Source organism: Vombatus ursinus, unplaced genomic scaffold, assembly GCF_900497805.2.
Source record: "Vombatus ursinus unplaced genomic scaffold, bare-nosed wombat genome assembly UNPS02015089.1, whole genome shotgun sequence".
NCBI classification, from domain to species: Eukaryota; Metazoa; Chordata; class Mammalia; order Diprotodontia; family Vombatidae; genus Vombatus; species Vombatus ursinus.
Genome location: NW_020954867.1, coordinates 4,965,397 through 4,989,575, shown reverse-complemented (window position 1 = coordinate 4,989,575; position 24,179 = coordinate 4,965,397). Strand labels below are relative to the sequence as shown.

At 33.3% G+C, this 24,179-nt stretch overlaps 1 protein-coding gene across 4 annotated transcripts in view; it reads left to right on the top strand.

Annotated features, from left to right (window-relative positions):
- Positions 1 to 24,179, top strand: part of DIAPH3 (diaphanous related formin 3) — a 426,288-nt gene that overhangs the window by 215,509 nt on the left and 186,600 nt on the right. For all 4 annotated transcript variants that reach the window (XM_027846174.1, XM_027846175.1, XM_027846172.1 and 1 more), the window contains one exon: positions 10,365 to 10,494. In XM_027846174.1, coding sequence (XP_027701975.1) covers positions 10,365 to 10,494 — 130 coding nt within the window. The remainder of the gene's footprint in view (positions 1 to 10,364; positions 10,495 to 24,179) is intronic.

Genomic DNA, 24,179 nt, shown 5'->3' with positions numbered 1-24,179 from the left:
ACACACAGACTTGTGCTCAGCTTTTAGTCTTCCATAAACCATCTATATTCTTCCCAGTTCCCTTTCGTCTCATTTCTACTTTTTGTTTTTTAATGCTTTTATTGATGGTTGATTTAATCTCAGTTTATTTAGGTCATCCAGACTTTTCTCTTTCTTCTTTCAAAACCTACAGTTATTCATATTTTTTTTCTCATCTCATATCTACACCCTCTGAACTCATCTGATCATTTAGGCATCCTTATGTCTCCAGTAAGAATGTCATAATATCACAGCTAGTAAAGAATTAGCATGTTAAATAATCTTTCAAGCCATCTACTTTTATTTGTAATTCATTTGCTCTACCCCATTTCATTGTTCCATATTCACATTGTTTCATATTCCCATAACTGGGATTCCCCCCCCCCCCCACTTATGGTGATTAATCATTAAAATGATCAAAATCATCTTTGGGGTAAAGATTAAAACTTTTTATTTCTTTAATCTTTAAGGTTAGTTTTAAAAAGGTACATGTACTTGAAAACATTGAACAAATGGGTTTTTGCTATTAACCCTTAATGAAACATTTCCATTATGATTTTTTATTAGAATATTATTTTAATTCCATTGTAGATATTTAATTCATCTGTGCTGAGATCTTTATGTTTGCATTCTGCCTCTCTTTGTACAGCTTACAGAATCAGCCCTTCAACTTTGAATCTTTCAAGCCTCCTTGTTGAAGAGAGTAGGTTTTTTAACAAAATATTATCTCATCTTTATTATCAGGAGGAACAGCTTGATCTTTGAAAATTGTAATTGAATTTGCAAACTGAGTATAAAGTGCTGCTATTATTGATAAGCATTTCCACTACAAATTCTGTGTTTATTTGACAGCAGAAAGGTAGGGAAATAGTTGAATTTCTTAAAAAGCATGCTGGGAAGTTACACTCTTTGCAACAGGAAGTTACCTGTTGCAAATTTGTGTTTGAAAGTGACTTTCACAAATTCAGTACCAGCATAAAAATGTGGAACATCTGTTGAACTCTTAAGATTTGGAGATAGGTGAATGATTTTGCATTTAAAAAAATATTTTTTCCCCTAGTACAACCTAGTGTAGTTTTAGGAATTGTAATATGCCTTTGGTAATCTTCCAGGGACCAACAAATACTTATTATACATTTACTACATGCTGGGTGTTTTTTCAGTTTTGTACCTGTGATTTTATCTGTCTGGAAATTCCTTGTACTTATACTGATTCGTAACTTCTCTGTAATTTTTAGTCTTAATCCCTTAGGATGCTGACAGAGAGGTTAAGTGACTGGCCTCTGGTTATGCAAGATACACACACACACACACACGCACACACGCACACACACACAGAGGAGGCTGTACTTTGAATCTAGGTCTTCCTGACTATTAATTAGGCACTCTGTCCACTGTGCTTTATTGTTTTTCCAAAAAGAGAAAGTGAAATATGCACACACATGTATAATACAAAGTAGAATAAAAAATGCTCTGAGAAATTTGAGGCTGGAGAGATCCTCCCTGACTGAGAAACTATGGAAAATTAAGGGAAGAAAAAAAAAACCTAAACAGTGGCTTGAAAGGTGGTTGGATTTTAGGTGGAAATGCTTTTTAAAAATGCAGCCTATTGGGGAGGGGTAGGGTGGCCCTGTTTTTTGTTTGATATACTTTAAAATTGTTTCTTTTCTCCCATTCTCTACTCTTGTTGACTCCTTAAACTTGGAATTTTTTTGGCTATACATGGATCTTCCTTTGGTGATCTCTTATATGAGTTTGCTCCCGGAATGGAATAATCTGTTCTTGAGGGTTCAATGTGATATTATGCCTGGGGTCCAGTGCTATAAAACACTGCTGTCCTTCAGGGGAGTGGAAAATATTCACAAAGTAAGAGATACCTGTCTTTTTTGATTCTCTCTTAAAGTGAACATAAACTCAGTGAAACTGAAATGAGCTGATTTTGATATTCTAAATTATTCAAATCTACTTAACAAATTCTTAATAGACAGGCAAAGTTTTAATCCTTATAGAAGTATGAGATTTAATATTTTTAAGCACCTTAGTCCTACCAGAAAATACTTTTAAAAGCCTTAATATAAAGGAAAAAGTTAATCCAAATGTTTTCGTCTTATTACTAGCATATAATTTGTAAGAAGGATAGCTGTCAAAAATACTTGCTTTCTTCTACCTTATTTACTTGAGAAATATCCTCAGTAGCTCCTACCTGGGCAGTAATATTCTAAGTAAATTTTAGCAACTTTATTATCACTTGATAGATATTGACCAAACATTTTAAGATAACCAATATTGTTCTTCAATTTACATACAGGAAGTTGAATATTAAATAAAATATGGTAGAATGATTTCTAAAACAACATAATTTAATTTTGAGTTTTTTTTTTTACAAGTAAAAGCTTGTTTCTGAGCTTTGCTTTAGATTTTAATATCTTTTCTTTGCCATATTGCCCAAACCACATGTCTAGTGCTTTATTAAGCTTTCTAGTCTGTAATTTATACATATCAATGCTTGTGTTTCTTGGGAGAGTCTTTTTTTAAAATTTCATGGAATGATAATAGAATCCATAAATGTTAGAACTGGAATAGATGTCTAAATATCCAATCCAAATCTCCCTTTTGTATATTAGGAAATTAAGTCCTAGATTATTGCCTTGTTTCAACTTTCTGTATTATTCTTTAGGGTTTTTATGATTATTATGTGTGTTGCATTTTGTATATATTAATCATTTCTTATATGAAAAGCCATCACAAAAGGGAGAAGTTAGAGGAAAATAGTTGTAAATTGCAATAACTATGGAAAACCACTAAAGCAGAACCATGTCCACAAACTGGAAAATAAACTCTGAAATTTGATGAAATAAATTAGTTGTTTGTTTAATTAGGTGTGGTGTGTCAAGCATTCCTTTTGACTCTTGTGTTATAATAAGGTCAAATTTGAAAAAAGACAAAAATATTTCTAGTTTTCAGTTTTTAAATTATAATTTTATATTTGATCTTTACCTTTTTGCTTGATTCTGTCCCATTATCTGTAGTTACTATGAAATCATCTCCAACCTTAAGGAAAAAAATAATCCTGGAACAGTGAACTTGGAGTCAGAGGACCTGAATTTAAATCTTAACTCTATATTCTATCTAGGTATCTTCTCAGAAGTCAAAAGTGACTTAATTTTTTAAAAATTCTTATCGCTTTTATATTATATTCATTTCCAGGTATACTGCTTTTCACCTATATTTGGTCAAACTGCTTTCCAGTTTCTCAATAGGTCTTATTAAAGAGGGAGTTTTTCCTTTACTGGTTTATGGTCTTGGATTTAGTAAACAGAATGCTAATTATTTGATTCCAGTTTTTGTTCACCTCGTGTGTTATCCTGATCTACTTTATATTTTTAACCAGTACTAGAAATGTTTTATAATTAATTAATGCTTAATAATGTAGTATGATATCTGGGGATGCTACCTTCCCATCATTCCTCTTTCCTCTTAATCATTTTCCTTCATATTTGATAATTTTGCTTTATCTCAGTTAATTTTGTTAATTTTTTCTAGGTCTCTAAAGTAACACGAGTAATTTTGGTATTACCATTAAATTTGTAAATTAATTTAGGTGGTAGTAGTTTTTATCAAATTGACATGGTACCACAGTAAACCATGAATATTTATTCAATAAAGCTTCCTTTATTTCTATGACAGGTTAATTTTTTTTAAATGATATTTACAGAAAGCTTGAATGTATCTTTGTAGGTTGGTTCCTAAAAATTTTATGCTTTTTCCTCACTATTTTGAATGTTATTTCCCTTTTTTTCCTTTTAGTTTTTGTTATTAGTGATAGAAATACTGACCTTTGTATCCTGCTACTTTTCTTGATACTATTGATTCAATTAATTTGACTGATATTCTGACATTTAAAAAAGTAAACTTCAAGTCTATTGGAATTAGAAATAATTAATTCCATTACCTCTTTTTCAACATTTATACCTTTTACTTTTTTTCTTCTCTTAGCATTTATAGAACTATGTGAATTATTTACAGAAAGAGGCATCCTTTCTTTACCTCTGAATTTGTTGGGAATCTTCTAGTATTTCTCCATTGTAAATTATTCTGGCTTTCGGTTTTAGATCTATATTTTTAACAATAGCCCTTTTATGCCTTTGTAAGGGGTTTGGGCATTAATGAATTTTGTGTTTTGTCAAAGGCTTAAAACCATTGCTACAATCATGCCATTTTGATTGTTGTGGATTTTTACATATTTAATTATTAATTTTGTTTTTTGCTTTCTCATGTTGAAACATCCTTTTATCTCTGGTGTAAACCCAAAGTGGTTATAGTGAGAGTGTGTCTGTGTGTCTAGCTGTAATCTTGTAGTTCTTTTGCTAAACTTTTATATAGCATTTTTGGGACAATGTCCATTAATGATATTTGTCAGTATTTTTCTTATGTGTGCCTGTAGGGACTTTTTAATTGATGAAACTAATGGCCTTTCTTCAGTCATCATACTTTATTATCGCTGCAACTTTTGACATTTTTGACCAGTCTCTGATAAATATAGAAGTCTTGTTACTGATATGGGAAAAATTTATGAATCAGATATCTGTATGTAATCAAGAAACTATATTGTTGGACCGAAGATTAAAATCACTACAAAGCTAGGAGAAAGAAAATAAATGAAATAAAGATCGTGTGCAATTAAAACAACACCACCAAAGTTATGACCATTTAAAAATAGGAAGTGGACAGAGGAAAAGACATCAATATTTATTATAACCATTCAGTTCCATGAACTTCATTTTTAAAAGTAATTTTGATATCTTTTGTTTTTGTTTCCTACTTTTCCTGATTTATTCCTCTGTGCGCTACCTCCCAGAGAGCTATCATTTATAACAAAGAATAAGAAAAAGGAAAAAGCAGTTCAGAAAAATTAAACAACATATCGAAAAAGTCTTTTATATATAGTGTTTCATACTCAGTAGTCATCCACCTCTGCAGAGGATGAGGATACCTCTAATTTCTTTTCTTTGAGGTCAAGCTTGACCATTAAAAGAACTTAATGACATTACTTTCTATTATGTTTTTGTTCTTTCCATTTGTTGTAGTAATCATTGTTCTATACCGTGTGTTGTTTTCCTAATTCCTATAGGCAGTTAGGTGGCAAAGTGGATAGCATATTGGGCTTGGAGTCAGCAAGACCCAAGTTCAAATTTGTCTTCAGTTACTTACTAGCTGTATGATCCTAGGCAAATCACTTAATTTCTCTTTGCCTTAGTTTTCTTATGTGTAAAATGGGGATAATAAAAGCACTTCTCTCCCAGGGTTGTAAGAATCAAATAAGATTTGTTTGGAAAATGCTTGTTATAGTGGCTGGCACATAGTAGGTGCTATACAAATGCTTATTCCTTTTTCCCTTTCCTTGCTGCTTCTGCTTACTTCCCTTTGTATCATTTCTCATGTTTTTCTGTATTCATTATACTACTGAGGGTTCTATTCCAAAGATATCTAAAGGAGTGGATGACATCTAAGGCTTGGAAAACATTTTGGACTTTATTACTTCCCAAACTGCATTTCAAACCTTATTATATATTCTTCCATGTCATCCACTGAATGGTATAGCCAAACTTATTTTAATGCTGTTCTTTCACTTGTGACAGTCCATCTATCCTTTACATGTATTTGTGCAGTCTGTCTCCCATGGCAGGAATACATTCTCTCTACATCTCAGCCTTATAGAGCCCCTAACTTCCTTCAAAGCTCACCTTATGTGCCGCTTTTTACATCATTAAGTTTATCAATCAGCCAGTATTTATTAAAGGTCTCATGTGTTCCAGGGACTCAGCTAGGGACTATGTATATAAACATTAAGAAAGAAACAATCTTTTACTCTAAATGAGCTTACTCAGATCTGCTCCTATTCCCAGTCTCCCCACTCCTGAAAATTACCTTGTATTTATTATGTGTGTGTATATCTAGTATGTGTGCTGTGTATATGTGTGTATATGTATATACTTACATACATTGTTTCTCCCAGTGTATTTTAAGCTCCTTGATCTTAAGACTAATTCATTTCTGTCTTTGTAACCTTGTGCTTAGCACAATGTCTGACAGGTCACCAGCAGTTAAGAAATGTTGGATTGATGAACTGATCATCATCCCAAAGTGAAATACTGAGCCATATGCAGCATGGCTTCCTATCTCTAGAAATTTTTTTTCTGAACCTAATCTACAATGGCATCAAGAATATTCTTGATATGAGGACAGGTTTTCACAAGCAATATTTCCCACTAGGCTATATTTTTGCCATCATATAATTGATTAAAAAATATAAGAATGGGGAAACTAGGTGGCGCAGTGGATAGAGCACCGGCCCTGAAGTCAGGAGGACCTGAGTTCAAATCTGGCCTCAGGCCAATCACTTGACACTGGGCAAGTCACTTAACCCCAATTGCCTAAAAAAAAAAATAAATTAAAAAAGGTAAATAAAAAATGTAATAATTTAGGGTTCCACTATGTTTATTGTTTGCTAAGTATGAAAAATGTATCTTATTGGTAGACCAAAAAAGCTTTCGTCAATGCATGTCATTATTATACAAGATAGTTTGAAGATATGATAATAGAAAACCTTTTCCTGGCCCTCCAGTCTTCAGTAACATGTTAAGTATAAAGTAAGGAGGTATTCCATACTGTCATGAGGAAAATCCTGTGTAAATTCCAAATCAAAGAGGGATTATCTTAAAATGGTAGGATTGCCCTGTTTCTTCTCATTGAAGTTGCTATTGTTCTAATTATTTCAAATCTCAGAACATGCAAGAACCTTCTAATGAGAACGAGAATCATTTAAAAGAGTTTGGCAAAGGTATCCATACACAGAAAGAACCAAGTATGTAAAGAATGCTGATTGCTCAGACTATGAATTCTAGAGGAATGGATACCTGATAAAGCTGGTCCATCAAGTATCTATCTTGGAAGACTTTGCAAATGAACAGTGAACTCACTTTAAATTTGATCGGATGGAGGGTAATTGACTAGATTAGCTTTAAGAAATTCTGCATTGCTTTAATGTTCTTGAGCTTCTCCTGAATCAAAGCCCATCTTTTTAATACCATTATTTTTCTTTTAAATGGCATTGTGGTATGGTAGATAGGGTTGAAACCAAGAAAACCTGGGTTTAAGACCTGTTTCTGTCACGTATTGGTGGGGCATGTCACTTATCATCTCAAGGTCACAGAAAATTATCCAAGAATAAAAGTTGCAGAGTAGTTTATGATCTAAGTTAAAAAAGGAGATTAATTAATGTGAATTCTTTATGCCAATGAAATCACCAAAAATTCTACCAATGCTATGCTCCATGATTCCTTCCTGTACAATAACAGTCACTGAAGAATTGAAATTGAGAGTCACTAAAAGAGGAGAAGACAGGTGTCTGGTGGGAATGAATAGATTGTAGCACATTACAAGCAAGGAATTATATGTCATTAAAGAAATGTATGATTACGAAAGATGGCATTATCATGTGGAGAAAGTGAAGGATGTACAATCCATATGCTACATTGGCATCCTTGATATTTAAAGAAAACGTGAAAAGTCCCCTGCATGTTCAGTGGATCCCTTGTAAGCAGATCCGAAAAGGTAAACTTTTTGGAATACGTGGTCAGGAAGGACTCCAGAACATGCAGGCAAGAATGAGTTTCATTTTGTACTGTTGGAGAGAATACCCATATTGATAAGATCATATCTGTTGAAATTTTGGTGAAATGCCAATATATTATTTCCTTTGTTATATATTCGAATTTCTATTTACTTTCTTGAGGTTGATTTCTAATCTAAGATTTCTGGATTAAATAGATTTCTGCATTTTTTTTAAAGGATTCTTGGAATTTATTCCTTAACTCTAAGATTTCTGGGTTAAGTGGATTTATATCTCTTTTAGGACAATGTTTTGGCCTAATTGGGCTTTATAAATTACAACATTTGCAGTATCACTAGCATTGTACAAGCATTCCTGTTATAATGTAATTCCACCGTCATTATTTTTATTTTTATATTTTTGTTAATTTGCTACCTGCGAAGTTATGACATAGTTTTTGTATTTCTTGAACTTTTAATGTTATTTAACATTTCCCCAAATGTTTACCTATAATCTGTATAACTCTTTTGTGAATTGTCTTTTCTTATCATTTAACCAATTGTCATTCATAGAGGGAGAATTGCTCTTGTGGATGTATATCTGTTGTTTTTACATTATTATTGTTAGCTTTATGTTTGACATATTTTTCAGTCAAAGTTTTTCCTATCTATTAATTTTCTTCTTTTCCTGGTAATACATTAAAAAATATATACCTATAAAATTATATATACTTTTATTTTATAAATATAAAAATCATGCATAGTACAATATTTGGCATATAGTAAGTGCTTAATAAATGTTTATTGATTGATCAGATAATCAGTTGAAAGTGGCCACTGAACAAGGTGAGTACAGAGCCAGTGTCACCATCAGAAATAATTGGGTTGAAGATCAGCCTTTGACGTACTAATTGTGTGAGTCTAGGCCAATCACTTAGCTTCTTAATGTTCCAAAGACCTCTCCAGGGCTGTAAGTTGTAGAGCTGGTGATGATCTGAATTGATGGAAGGAAGTTCAGTAATAGGAATTCTTTATATCAAGTAAATCACAGTTTCGGTACAAAAAATGTTACACACACTTTACTTGTCTTCTCATTTTTCCTCCTTTTCCATTAGTAGTAGAAAGCAATACAAATTGTTTTTATGTATTCATTTTAGATTTGGCTTCTTTAATGAGCGTTATTGTCAGTTTTAATTTTATCATTAAATAAATGGGATTTTTTTGAGCAAGTAATCTTATTACTTGCAAGTAGCAATATTTAAAGTTTATTTTCAATGCATAATCAATAAGTTAATATTTTATTTGAAAAAATACATCATTTGGTTCATATAACTGTATTAATCCTAATTATGGGAGGGAGATCCATATTTATGAAACAATTACAAAGTAGATTTATTTGAATATGCATTCATATACTTACACAGGTATATGCATGTGGATATAATAACAGATAACATTTATATAGTGCTTTAAGATTTGCAAAGTACTTTACATGTATTATCTTATTTGATCCTTATAGCAATCTTGTTAGGTGCATTTAGTTTTCCCATTTAAAAATGAAAAAAAGAGAGAAATTAAGTGACTTGCTTAGAATAACAGTTATCTGAAGCATGATTTGTACTCAAGGCTTCCTGATTCCAAGTCCAGTGCTTTATGAGTGAATGGATGATTGAATGAATAAAAAAGCATCAATCAAGTGCTTACTATTTGTAAAACACTGTAGTCAAGACAAGAGATAGAAATAGATGTAAGACAGTGCCTGCTCTTGAGGAACTTGCATTCTAATATGGAAGACTACACACATGGAAGGTGGAAAGGTCCCAGGGTAATTTGAGTGCAGTGACAAAGCAGATAGTAAAGAAATCTTAAATGTAATTTCCACTGATAAAATACCATCAGTTTCCCATTGTTGGCAGTGCCAAGGACTTGGATAACAAGAATTTTCTTTTCTTTGGTCTTCATTATTTATGGCTATAGCAGCTTTAGGAATAGAATGGCTTTCTGGGAGGGTATGGCAGTGATATATTTCTCTTCAGAGGTTCCTTCCCAGGATTATGTACTGGAAGCAACTATATTCCCAAGGCTCTTGAGTTCAGTGTCCTGGGTTATCTGCATCAGTTCTGAGGGGTTAATGTTCAGGGTAATTGGGGTATTAGTTTGACTTGCCTGGCACATGCTACCTCCTGTCTTTCCCTCAGAGTTCCTTGCTACTTCAGCTAAGCTGTCTTGCCTGTCCAATGGGTAGCAGTTGGTTGGCAGTCCATAGAGATGGCCATTCCCTTTTACACAAGAGTTGCTTCCCCTCATACTGGCTGTGATGGCATGACTGGAAGTAAGATCCATGTTTTGGGGGTGGGGGGAGGGAGAAGGATGTTGATACTCCCAGGGCCCTGTGCTTGTTACTTAATTACTGAGATGCTGCATGGATGTGTGTGTATTTATATTCACTTGAACACAGTTTGTCATTTGTTTCATAAACATCCATTTTCCTTACAAATAAATGTTATTTTTAAAGGCTCTGTCAAGTCTGTTTAATACCTTTTGGATCCTCCACAAACAAATTTGACCACAGACTGACTACTAGCTGTTGATTTATTACAGAATCTGTTTCTAACTTTTTTTTTTGTCTAAAGTACACAGTGTTTGGTATTTGTAAGTATTTGGTATTCATAAGTAGGTGTCATATAAAAATACTTTTACATTTTCAACACAATTTTCCTCTTCTTTCTATTTAGCTAAAGGACACAAAATCAGCAGATCAAAAAACAACATTGCTCCATTTTCTAGCTGAAGTATGTGAGGAAAAGTATCCAGATATTCTGAGTTTTGTTGATGATTTGGAGCATATAGACAAAGCTAGCAAAGGTACGTATTACTTTATTAAAACTTTGCTTTTTCTTGAATGTTGTTGATCATTAAGAACTGTTAAATGGTAGTGAAAGTTAATGAGTGAAAGATGTCTCTTAAGAATTTATGAAAAAAGTTCATATTTTGTGTCTATGAACAACTTGCTCAATGTAAGTGTTAAATTATATTTGTTTTTATTATGAGAATGAGAAATAACAGCTGTTCTTTTGTAATGCCAACAGTCCCTGTTTGAGGAATACATAACTTATAAATGACCTATGCCTTTAAATGGTCACTGTTCCAAGAACCTCACTTGCCATTGATAAGACACTCAGCTCATTTCCTACTATACTCCTTGCTACTTGATGCCCTGTTCTTTTTTTTTTCAAGACTGAGTCTTTTGTTCTTTTTTTTTTATTCCCCTACCTTTGTTGTAGATTCCTACAGATCCCTTGCCCAGACCTCTTCCCACTTCCTGTTTACTTGAGTCTTCCCTTGAATATGAACAATAGCATGGCAACTGCCTAACCACCTCTTCCATTTTGCTTTCAAGAGCTGAATGGGATTGTAAGGCCTTTACCCCCAGCAGTCTTCCTTCCCCTGGCTTGTATTCCCTTTCCTGCTTCTCAGAACTTGTAATAAAAATGTCAATTGTTAAATTAATAAAGTTTGAAACCAAATTTTGGTTATACCACTGTACTTCAAATATGTCTGAGTAGTCAGTCAATGTGAGTACTCCATTCTTTGATGGAAATTACAGCACTCTACAACTCAATACATTTTCCTAAAGAGTTGCTATGGGTGAAGAATTTAACATAGTTTGGTCATTATAAAGATGGATATCTGAACTTAGCCTGGCTAGTTCTGAATGAAAGAAACACAGTCAGTCACTGTATCCATATTTCAGTATTTCCAACTTGAGCCCTGCCAAACCTTGCACTGAGTAGTACAGGTTTCCAAGATTCAGGGTTGCCTTCATATCAAGGTGAGTGATTGGCTTTAATTGAAGGTACTAGTACAGAATGACAGTATAAAACATCACAAATGACCACCATTTTAGTACCTAAATGCTGACCTAAGATAAAACTACAGTCTACTATGTTTTACATGATACAAAACTAATAAATTGCAATGCTAATAAATTCATAGAACTTTGTTATTTACTTATGTCACTTAGTCAAAATATTAGGGTTGAAGTAGAATTGAGAAAATTGAGGAGAATTAAAGAGAAAAAATTAAAGTATGCATCTCTAATATAGAATATAAAATAAATACAGAAATGGATAATCAAAGTTGTCAAGATATTTTGTTAACTAGAGTGTTTCACCTATGAGTGTATGTGTGTATTCTTTATAGAAAAGTAGCTTTGTTTTTCATTGATAGCCTTTCTAATTGGGGTATATACAGTTGCAACACTTGTTTTGTATTACACAAATCGCATTTGAGTACAATTTTGTGAAGATCAAAGCACTCAAGAGAGTGGGATCAGCTCTAGTGCCACCTGAAAATAGGCCTAAGTATGATGTTTTGAATCATAAGCTACAGGTTTGTAAATCCTATACTATTTAAATGTATCAGACCAGTACTGTTAATACTGAGCTAAAACCAGATTTAGCAGAATTACAAATATTATATTAAAAAAACAAAAATCTTTACATTCTTCTTAGAGAGACTTTCAGTACAGGCTAAGACCTTCCACTGTTGGTGAATTTTTCACCTGATTCAGGTCTTCTATTTTTAGTTTATGTGTATGGGATAACAGATAATTTTTCTGTGTTTTGCAGGGAGCTTTTTACTATGTGTTTGGAACATAATTATGCTAGCTTAGAGATCATTTCCCCCCCTAAGAGCAGATTTTTGATACAGGATTTTGTATTATAATATTTTCCAATTAATGAATGAATTGAGATTTTGAAATGTTTTTTCATGTGGATGAAATGTTTTTAATGCCAAGATGGAATGTTTGCTTATGAGTATTTAGTCTGTTCTTACGTTATGTATTACCATTGAAGGGTTTCCACATTTGAAATATCTTTGGTGAGCGATACTGAATTAGACAGTACCTCTGTATTTAAAAATAATATCTTGGTCATTAGATATTCCTAGAGACCTGCCGGGGGAATTTTCATTTCAGCTAATGAGCTTACCATTATGACAATTTCCAAAGATCTACTTCATTAGGATTGCTTCCTTTTAAAGATATAATAGCTTGTAGCTTTCTATTAGTGTTTCATTCTAAAAATGTTTTGGATCATTATTATATTTCCATATGTACCTATGTTTCCTTTTTTTACAAATGATAGAAGTGTAGAAATTACCATCTTCCTTTCTCCCCCTTGTATAAAAAGTTAAGTCAAACTGATTCTTATATTAAACAGGCTTTCCTATTTACAAGTTAAAAAACAAATAAACTTTAATCCACTATGAAATTGGAATACCTTATTATTTAAATAGAAAGTAGAAGCAAAATTACTGATATTTACTAATTTAAATTCTGTAATAAAGTTACATTCTATTGCATATGACTTCATCCTAGTCATATCTTTATTAGATATTCTTAGCATTCCCTAGGAGTTAGATCATGACTGTCATATTTTCACAGCCTTGAGCTATTAAATTGGCATGACTGGTGAATGCTTTCTATTTTCTTCTTGTGCCTTTCTGAGACAGGTTCAATTCAAAACCGACCTAGCTTTAGGCCATTACAATGGCCCAGCAATTTACCATGGGTCATTCTTTATGTCAGTAGCTCTTAATTTTTCTTTTCTCTTTCCTTTTTCTAGACCTTTTTTTGAAGGTGAAAGAAAATTCTTAACTCTTCTTTTGTTACAAAAGAATAACTCCTGTTCCTCTGTTAAAGCGCCCTTTGATTAATTACATTCTCCATTATCTGACCCTTTTCATTTCATGTTGCAGGATATAGAGGATCTGAATGATTTGGATACCATGTCTTAGGGTTCTCAACAGAGTATAAAGAGCAAATGGATGAGACAAAACCTGATTTTTACCATTTTAGAAGATTGTTTTGTACTTCCTTTTTTCACATTTACTCTACTTTACCCTGTTGATGATCAATTTTTTTAATTAAATTTATTTTGATTTATCAACAATCACTTCCATGTGCTTTTGAGTTTAAAATTTTCTCTGCCTTCCTCCTCACCACCCTCCCCCAAACAGTGCACAACCTGATATGGGCCATACATATACATTCCTATTAAACATATTTTCCCATTAGTGATGTTGTAAGTGAGAATTAGAACCAGTAAGAGGAACCACCAGAAAGAGGAAACAAAACTCAACAGACGAAAAAAAAATAGCAAATAGTATGCTTCGATCTGCATTCAAACTTCATGGTTCTTTCTTTGGATGTGGATAGCATTTTCCATCACAAGGCCTTTGGAGATGTCTTAGATCCTTGTATTACTGGGAAGTGTTAAAAAGTTTATCAATATTAGCCATCGCAAAACGTGACTGTTATTGTGTACAACATTCTCTTTGTTCTTCTCACTTCACTCAGCAGATGATCACTTTCAGTTTGAAAAGTTGAAAGTAAGGTCCAGTTACTTTGTTTCTTTGAGAAGTCGTCCATTGTAGCTATAATTGTGGGTGTTATAACATTGTTTAATACCCTCAATCTGTTGGTCAAGTTTAGTTAAGGTAAATAATGCACCTTCCTTCAGATTTTTTTTCATCAATGCTGCTTGGGTATTAGCTTATTGCACCCTTGCATTTTGCAGTCATCTACAAGAACTACCCACATGGGGACTACTAGTGTTCTAAAGAGCACTTTGACAGTTGCTACTCTGGGTCTGACTTCTGCGCCTCACTTGTGAATAAAATCGTCTTCTAGAATCTTGTTTGCATCATTGTTAGACTAATTTTTTGCAACCATCTACTTTGACCTCATACTGCTTTCCTTACTCTCTAATTTTTTAGCTTTTGGAAATATCTGTATATATAATACACATATACATATATGTTTTTCATCAAACATTTTTCACTCATGCGTGTGCACACACACGAGAACTTCTATTCAGTCAAATTCATGTGGATGTTCTTTATGTCCCATTTTCTTTTAGCATCTAGTTCCTTTTATCTCACTAAAATACTTACATATACAGTAGCATCTTCTGAATTTTAGCTCCTCACCCCCTCACAAAATCTAACAGAAGTTCCTCTCTGAATTCCAAATATTTGTCTTTTATTCACTTACTGAGTTCCCTTAGAACACTCAATTTCCAGGTGGCTGCCACCTGGAAATTGCATAGAGTTTGAAATTTTCAAATGAATCTATGCTATAATGAGCAGTGGTATTTTTCAAAGACTTAGTTAACCTCCTCATGCTGTCACCTTCAAAAAATACTAATTAAAAATTTATTAGCAAGTTGGATCTATTTTGTATATTCAATATTAGTATTTGTGACATTGTATTTTGTTTTATAATTACAGAGGCAAATATGAAAATATTAATTTTAAAGTGGCATTAACATTTTGAGATTTATGTTGGATGGAATAAATATAATATATAGCTAGTATAATTTGCTAGGATAATATATAGCTAGATTAATTTGATTGGGAGAAATAGAATCATTTAATTTTATCATACATGTATATACTTATTCATTTTCTATTTATATTTGAAATAAATTTTAATTCCTCTTACAGTTCAACAAGCATAGATAGAGACCATCCTAGAGTTTGAGGGTACAAAGACAAGAGTAAACACTCTCTGTCCTAAAGCTTCTGTTGCCCTCTGGAATCATCCAGCCCTCCTAATTTTCTCTTTTACAGAGAAGCCTGAGTTTCAGTCAAGCTTTTGGCACTTCCTTGATGTAACTCTTCTGTCATTTATTATGTTAATGGTGCTTAATTTTTCTACTTCACATTTGATCCAAAGTGAGTTTTGGTGTGTTCAGCTTCTTGCTTATATATAGATTGCCAGAAATTTTCATTATGCTCTCTCTTTAGGGTTCCTCTCTTACCTTCAATTTATTTACTTCTGAAGCATCAGTAGTAAAGTTTTTGATGGATGATGAATTGTTTATTTTGTTCTTTATGCTTCTTTGACTCTTTTATTTTTCCCATTTCTTCTTTCTCCTTATGTCATGACATGACAATACTTTGGACTTAGATATGGGGCATGGCAGAGTGATGTTGTTATTAATAACAGACTCGATGACCACTTGCTGGTTATGTTATAGAGATGCCTTTGGGGTGTAGTTTGTACTGTTTCGCCAATAAGATTATATCTAACTTTAAAATTATTCTCCAATTCTGTGATGACATCAAAACATAAAATAAGTGTTTTTTAAATGACTTTTAAGCTTTTTGAATAAAAGCACTACATAACTTTCAGAGAATAGTACTATATAGGCAGCTTAGATTCAAGAAGACCTGAGTTTGAATTATGGCCAGGAGAGCTGTGTAACCTTGGGCAAACCCCTTAGCCTCTCTCAGTTTCAATTTCCTCATCTGCAAAATGAGGATTAGTGTGACAAGACTGTTGTGAAGTGCTTTGCAAATTTTACAGTACTATATCAATTGGCTATTATTATTATTGCTAGCTATCATCATTGGTTTTTTATTGTTCTTAAATGACCACTTGAATAAATATATCATTTTTTATTTCTAAAGGAAACTTTGATTTGATAGTTCCAAAATAATATATAACTAAAACCTAATAGCTGAAATATATCGTTATTTGTTGTTTAGCTAATTGTGTTTAAACATGCTTAACCAGTATTTCTTTCCATTTTATCTTGTTCTTCTCTCTTAAAATTGAGAGGCATATATTGCTACTGAAAGAAATATTTTTAAAATTAATAATACAATTAATAATTTAATAATGTATGTAATTTACTTTTCTTTCAACTCAGAGAAAGGAATAAAAGTAAAAATAATGTTGTTGCATTAGAAAAAAATTCTGTCTCTGTAGCCTAATTAGATTCTCTGCCTCAAGTCTCTCTCCACTCCAATCCACTTTTCAGTTGGCTGTCAAAACAATTTTCCTAAAGCTTAGGTCTAACCCATACCATGTCATTTTTAATACTGTTCAGTGGTAGCAGAGGATTCTGGGAAAGTGGTGGAGTAGGTCGGAGAATTTTTGGCTCTCCAAATTTCCTTGACAAAAAAAGACAGAATATTGTCTCAGAGGAAATATAGAGCAGAGGAAATAAACAAAAGTTAGGGTTAAGCAATTGTTTTCCCACGACAACTTGTGAAGACCTCAGGGGGGTGAAGACCTCCCGGGGATGGGGTTCAGCCTGAGTGAAGGGCAAATATCTCAGGCTGATTCTGCAAAATCCACAAACAAGAACCCCTGGGGGCAGCTGGCTTGGGAGACAATCTCAACCTTAGCAACTGATGGACAGTGTGGGGGTCTGATGGCTGAATAGGAGAAGATTAAAGGACTTTCCACTGTTGAGGGACACCAAGCACAATTGTGCTGACCAGATATATCCCAGGCTGTGACTGTGGGGGAGAAGGAGCTAGTCCATATCTGGTGAGTGCAGAAGCAGTAGCTGCTGGCTGTGGGCATTTGCAGGAGAGCAGAGTCCCTGGTTTCAGTTCCAGGGCAGAGAGAACAACTGTAGTTTGCAGTCACCTGAGGTACTACAGGGAGGACAGGCATATTTGCGGAACAGTGTGGCTAGGAGCTCAGAAAATAACAGTAAGAAGGACCTGAGATACCCCATACCTTGGGACTATAATTTGATTACACTTACAGCTGCTAAAAACAAAATAAACAAAAAAAAAATTAGTAAGCAAAGAAGAAAGAACCAACCATAGATAGCTACTATTCAGAAGAAGATAATGGAGCAAAGAAAGGCACTCTCTTTGAATGAGAAACGTCAAATGCTCCCAATCACAAAAAAGAGTTACTGGAGGAACTTCAAAAGTACTTTAAAAATCAAATAGGAGAGATAGAGGAAAAATCAGGGGGAAAAAAAGCAGACCAAGAAAATCAAGAAAATTATGAAGAGAAAATCAACCATCTTGAAATAGAGCATCAAAAACTTAAGGAAGAAAATAATTCCTTGAAAACCAGAATTGGGCAAAAGGAAGCTAATTACATTCTAAGACACCAAGAAATAATATAACAAAATCAAAAGAATAAAAAAATAGAAGAGAATGTGAAACATCTCATCAGAAAAACAACTGAACTGGAGCGCAGATTGAGAAGAAATAATCTAAGAATAGTCAGACTACCTGAAAACTTTGATTAAAAAAAGAGAACCTTGATCCTGTCAAGCCCTGCAAACCCCAATAAATTACACAGTCTGTTCTAAGAAAGACACAAATGAAATTAGGGTGCATGTGTCACCATTTTAGTTTCTCTCAAGCTGGCTTGACATGCATCACATCAGAGTTCAGTCCAGAACTGGGCCCCCCTAAGGGGGCCAGTTCAGAACTGGCTTGATTTGAGATTTGGGGACACAGAATTATATGCCCTTCAAAGAGTAGGTGTTGGCACCCAAGGGGTGCCAATCAACCCTGATTGGTCAGTACACTATAGGTAGACTATGTTAAAATGAGGTCTTGAGTACGTGACTTAGGGCATTTAATCTTGGTCAACAGGGGCTGATGTCACCGTCCATCTGGACAGAGGAAATACCACCCCCAGTCTTGGGCTATCTAGGGAGAAGAATCTGTCTTCACCTGAACCTGAGCAGAATAAATCAATTAAGGCCTGAGTTGGAGTTTGATCAGGATAAACTTATTATCAGTAATGTCCTTCTGAAGAAGTTTTCAGAAGGTTGACTGGCCGGGGGGGGGGGGGGGGGGGAGCTCTGAGAATCATTTTTCACAATACAATATTACAAGAAATTATCAAGGAAAATTGCCCTGAAGTTCTAGAATAAGAAGGCAAAGCAGAAATAGAAAAAAATCCACTCATCATTACCTAAAAAGATCCCAGGAGGAATATCATAACCAATTTTCAAAGCTCCCAGGTTAAGGAGAAAATATTGGAAGCAAGAAGGAAAAAAAAAACATCGTGGAACTACAATAAGGAATACACAAGACTTAGCAGCTACTATGTTGAAGAGAGCTTGGGTCTCAGAATACTCTATTTAGTAGAGCAAAAGAGTTGGGGTAGCAAGGTTAACTTATTCCTGAGTGGAAAAAAGGGGGGAGGGAGCATTTAATGAACTGAAAGACTTTCGGGTATTTTTGACAAAAACAGCAGAACTTAAGGGAAAATTAACATTCAGGAAATTAATTAACATTTAGTTTATTTAATATTTAATTAACATAAAATTAACATATAACATCCAGGAGAAATATTAGGTAATCATTAAAGACCAACTTAAGGGACTCAATGAAGTAAAATTGTTTACTTGTCATACTTGAAAATATTGTCAGTACTCTTAACTTCATCATTATTTAGGTAGTTTTTTTTTTTAAAGGCTTGAGCTGAGCTGCATGTGATATGTGTGTAGGGAGAGATAAAAAGGAGTAATTATCTCATACAAATAAGGCATAAAAGAAAATATTGATAAAGAAGAAGCTAGTAGGGGGAGGGTGGGTACTGATGGAACCTTACTCTCAATGGGAATGGTTAAAGAGGAAACAACATATCTATCTAGAAAGGTATAAGAGCTTTCTATATACAGAAAGAAATAAGAGGGCCAAGGGATAGGGTGTGGGGAGAGGTTAAGGGAGGGACTCTTGGAGGGATGGGTAGGTTAAGGAATAGGAGGGCAAAATAGTGTGTAGGAGTAAAGCAGTGGAGTGAGAAGGGATAAGGTAAATATAGTGAGAAGGATAGTGAGGAAAAATAAGGAGGAAAATACACAGTAAGTAATTATAGCTTAGAATGTAAATGGGATGAATTTACCTATAAAATGAAAACTGAAAACAGATTGAAAATTTGAATTCAACAGTATGTTGCTTTCAGAAAACACTATAAAAATAAGAGATATACAAAAGATGAAATAAAGATCAGGAGTAGTTATATAAAAAAACCGGGGTAGCATTCATGATTTCAGACAAAATTAAAGCTAAAATAGATTTAATCAAAAGAGAAAAATTGGGAACTACACTGTTAGCAATATTATTTAATATTGTTTTAAACTGTTTAAAATAACTAGTCAGTATAAAATACCTGAGAGTATACCTGCCAAAACAGACAGGAACTATATGAACATAAACATAAAACACTTTCTGTACAAATAAAGTCAGATCTAAATAATTAAAGTAATATTTGTTATTTATGGGTAGATAAAGCCAATATAATTTTTAAAATGACAATTTTACTTTATTTATTCAATGCCATCCTAGTTAAATTACTAAAAAATTATCTGAGTTAGAAAAAATAATGACAAAGTTCATATGGAAGAACAAAAGATTAGGGACTTCAAAGAAACCAGGGTAAAAAGATGTCAAGGAAGCAGATTCAACAGTATCAGACCTTAAACTATATTATAGGTGAGAGCATTGTTGAAGTATAAACAGGATAATTTTATTTTTTATATTAAAGTTATCTTCTATAAATAAAAACCTATGCAGCCAAGAAGAGAAGGAACGCAGGAAATTAGTTAAAAAAAAAAACTTTTGTGGACAGTTTTCTCAGGTAGGATGTGATTAGGTTGGAATATTGCTGTAATGTAGGAAATGATTAGCTGGTTGGTGTAGAAAAACATGGGAAGACTTGGACTTGTGAAGGTAAGATGCTATCCATATTCAGAGAAACAGAAAATAAGTGGAAATAAGCATAGTATAGTCCTACATATATGTTTATGAGTATATATGCGTATATTTATAGATATCTATGTGTATGTATATTGATGCTTAATTGTAGCCTCCTTTAGGGTAGGAGTGGGGGAGGGAGAAGAAAAAAGAGTAAAAAGTGCACAAAAAGAGAACAAAAGAAAACCTACAAGGAAGCAAAGAAGCTGTGCAACTTTGAAAACAATGTATAGTATTTAGCATATAGGTTTTCTTGAAATGGAAATTTATTGTTTTATATTGAATCCTCTCATGTTCTGCTGTGTACATGGCAGTGGGTTTTTTTTCTTTTCTCATTTTGTATTTAAATTTATAATAAATAATAAAATTTACAAAAAAAATAATGTTCAGTGGCTCTCTCTTTCATTCATGATGAAACATAAATTTTTCTAATTGGTATTTCAAATGTTTTATAACCATTCCCCTTCATCCCTTTCCAATACTTTAATCCTCTACTGGAACTTTACGGTTTAACTACACTGGGCTTCTTGTAGTTCTTCCCATACAACACTCCATTCTATCTGTCATCCATATCTAGAATGTTTTTCCTCATCACCTAAACCATGTAGTTTCCCTGGCTTCCTTCAAAATTCAGCTCAGATCTCACCTTCTTCAAGAGGTGCCCAGTGCTTCTAGCTACCAAAGCGTTCCCCTCTACCATGTACTCTATATATCTTGTACTCTATATATTCATGTACTCGATATACTTTTTATCTATCTAGTTATTTACATGTTGTCTTCCCCATTAGAGTGTGAGCTTTTTGAAGACAAGCACAGTTTTTGCCTTTGTTTATTTCTTGAAATTAGCATTGTCCCTGAAACATAGCAAGGACTGGATAAATGCTTGTTAACTTACTATTTTCTGTGACCTTTAAAGTTCTGTATTTTAGTCATACCCAATAATATCAAGCGCCATAGTAGGTCAGATTTTTAAACAGCTTCTAATTTCTGTGTAAGATTATATGGAATCAAATAAGAATGTTCCTACACATTTTTTCTTCAATTATAGTTATATAAATTACATAAAATTGTGTAACTTAACAAAAGTATAGTTCTATTAGTCCTTTACTGTACTGTGGATTTTTAAAATCTGTATAATACTAAGAAAAATATTATCTTCCTTTAGTTTTAGTATTATGATATGTGTACTGTTTCCTTCATATTTAAGTAGTCTTTATGGAAATTAATTTACCTGGCTCTTGTTACTTTAAGAATGAATGTAAAATTTCTTTGTAAACTCTTCTTGGAATAATGAACAACATTTCTAAGTGGATATTTACGAAAAGATTAGTGTTTAATTTTACACAGTTTAATTCAAGTATTTGTAAATTTAAATGGCCCTTTTTTTTCTTAAACACTGAACCAAATGAACCTTAAAAGTATAGATAGAAGAGGTATGTAGTTTATGCTTACGGTTACCTTAAATATAAATATCATTGTATTACTTTCTTTAATGTTAAGTTTCCAAAATACCTAATGTTTAAAATCTTTATTATGACACAGCAATTAAAAATATGTTGTTTCTTGTGACTGTTTTCCAAATGCCTGCTAAATATTTTCAGTACTTGGTTTAAGATACTCTTTCTTTTCCCAGTAACTCAAGAGAGATCAAAGATTAATCCGTAGTCCAAATATGCCACTTTCAAATGGATTAAAAATGCTCTTAGAAAAAAAGTTAGGACTAGCAAATCTTAAAGTCTAAACAGTAATGCCCCCTAAAAAAGTGTAATGTAAATTAGAAAAAAAATTATAAACAAAGTCATTACATAATGGTGAAAGAAAAAAAACACAAATATGTAAAACTTCACAACTGATGTTCAGTATAAAATTGGTAGATAGTCATAAAAAGAGATGACTAATATTACAAAGTGAAACAAACGAAATGTAATAGCACTGGGGAACCTAAACGTTCTGTTATCAGATTGTAACAAGTAAAAGAAGATATTAATAATAAAGAAACCACAGATGTCAGCTGATTATTTAACATATTTAAATAATCAGATATAAAATGAAAACCAAATAAGAGAAAAAGGGAATGAATGCATATTCTTTTTAAGTGCACATGAAATGCTTATATCATAGAGAGTCTGTGCATAAATTCAAAAGAGCAGAATATATGGATATAGTCTGATATGCAAGCTAAATATCATGGGATTCTGAGAAGCAGTGATTAGTATCCTATAAAGTAAAATGCATCAAGGGAAGTCAGCCCATGAACAATAAAGACATAAAGGGAAATAATTTGAATAAGGTAGGAAAAAAAAGAATTTTTTTAGAAGAGACCATTGTAAATGCACAAGGAACTCCTCTACCAATTTAGATATTTAATTTTTTTTTGTAAAAAATATAGACAAATCTAGGTTACAAGAAATGAGTAAATATAAGAGGATGGTAGTCTCTTATAAAAGTGTCAAGAATTCTAAAAGTTAGAATAATCTTTCATGGAACTCTAAGGACATGAAAAAAATGAGCTTTTTGTTCATATTTTAGTTATTTTGGGAAAAAATAGATCATAGAAGGACTGGGACCTTTGCTAGGTATGGCTGGTATGATGATATCTAACAACAATAACAGCAGAACAGTTCAATTCCTTTTTCTCTCTGCAAAAGGTAGTGACCTTTTGGTGGAAATGACAGAACAAAAATGACTAACAAGAAATTGATATTCAATATAAGGAAGGAGATAGTAAGAGAGCATCACTAGCATTATTTGGCAACTGTTTGGATTTAGGGGATGAGGGAGACTGAGAAGTTCAGAGATAATAATTAGAGTGGGAATGTGGGTTATTGTAAGTATGATGATATCCTTCATGGAAGTTAATGAAATCTGAAACAGGACTGAGGTTGGAGGAAAAAAAGATGATGCTGTTTTGAACATTTTGCATCTGAGGTGTCTCCATGGCAGCTACTTTGAAATGTGCATTAGGCAGTTAGTAATGTAGGCCTTTGAGTTTGGTAGATACAGTTGGAGGTCATATGCACAGAGATGATAATTAAATCTGTGGAAACAATGAGGTCACCAAGTAGGCCGAAACCTTGCAGTATACCCATAGTCAGCGTGTTGTGGCTGATGTTCCAGCAAGAGCAGCTGTGATGGAACAGACAAGTAGAAAAAGCAAATTAAAACAGTCACACACACACACACACACCAAAAAAAAAAAAAATAGAAAAACCAACATAAAGGAGTAGAAACACAGTCAAATGCTGAAAAGTGGTCAAGAAGAATAAGATTTGTGAAAAGGTCATCACATTTGCCAAAAAGGTGTGATCATTGTTAACTCTGGGAGGAAAACCCACTTTATCCTACAGTCCCTGCCTGCTGCCATCCTGTATTGTATTTCTTATGCCCTTCTCAGCTTAACTCCTTGAGAAACTACAGTTGATGCTTCTATTTTCTTTCCTCTCATTTTATTCTAACCCTTCTGCATTTTGGCTTCTGGCCTCATAATTTGACTGAAGCTGTTCTCTCCAAAGTCACCAATGATCTTTTAATTCACCAATCTAATATTTTTTCTCAGTCCTCATGCTTCTTCACCTTTTTTAGCCTTTAATACAGCCCATCATCCTCTTATCTTGAATATTGTCCCAACTCGAAGCTTTCTTGACACTACTCTCTCTTGATTTTCCTTCTGCTAGTTTGATCACTCCTTATCAGTCTCCATTGTTCATTTTCCTGTGATCCAATCTTAACATTTCCCACTCACCTTTTGAAAAACCTGAGCTAGACATCCTATAGGCATCTCAAACTGAACATGTCTGAAACAGGACTCATTATCTTTCCTCCATTCTTCCAGACTTCCCTTTTAATGTGAAGGGTACCATTGTCTTCCCTGTCACCCTGACTCACTCATAATTTTGTTATTGTCCTTGATAATATCTCTCACACTTGCTCCATATGTCCAGTTTATAACTAAATTCTATCTTCCCTATGTTAACCATCTCTCATATATCTCTCTTTCTTTCTTCTGACACAAC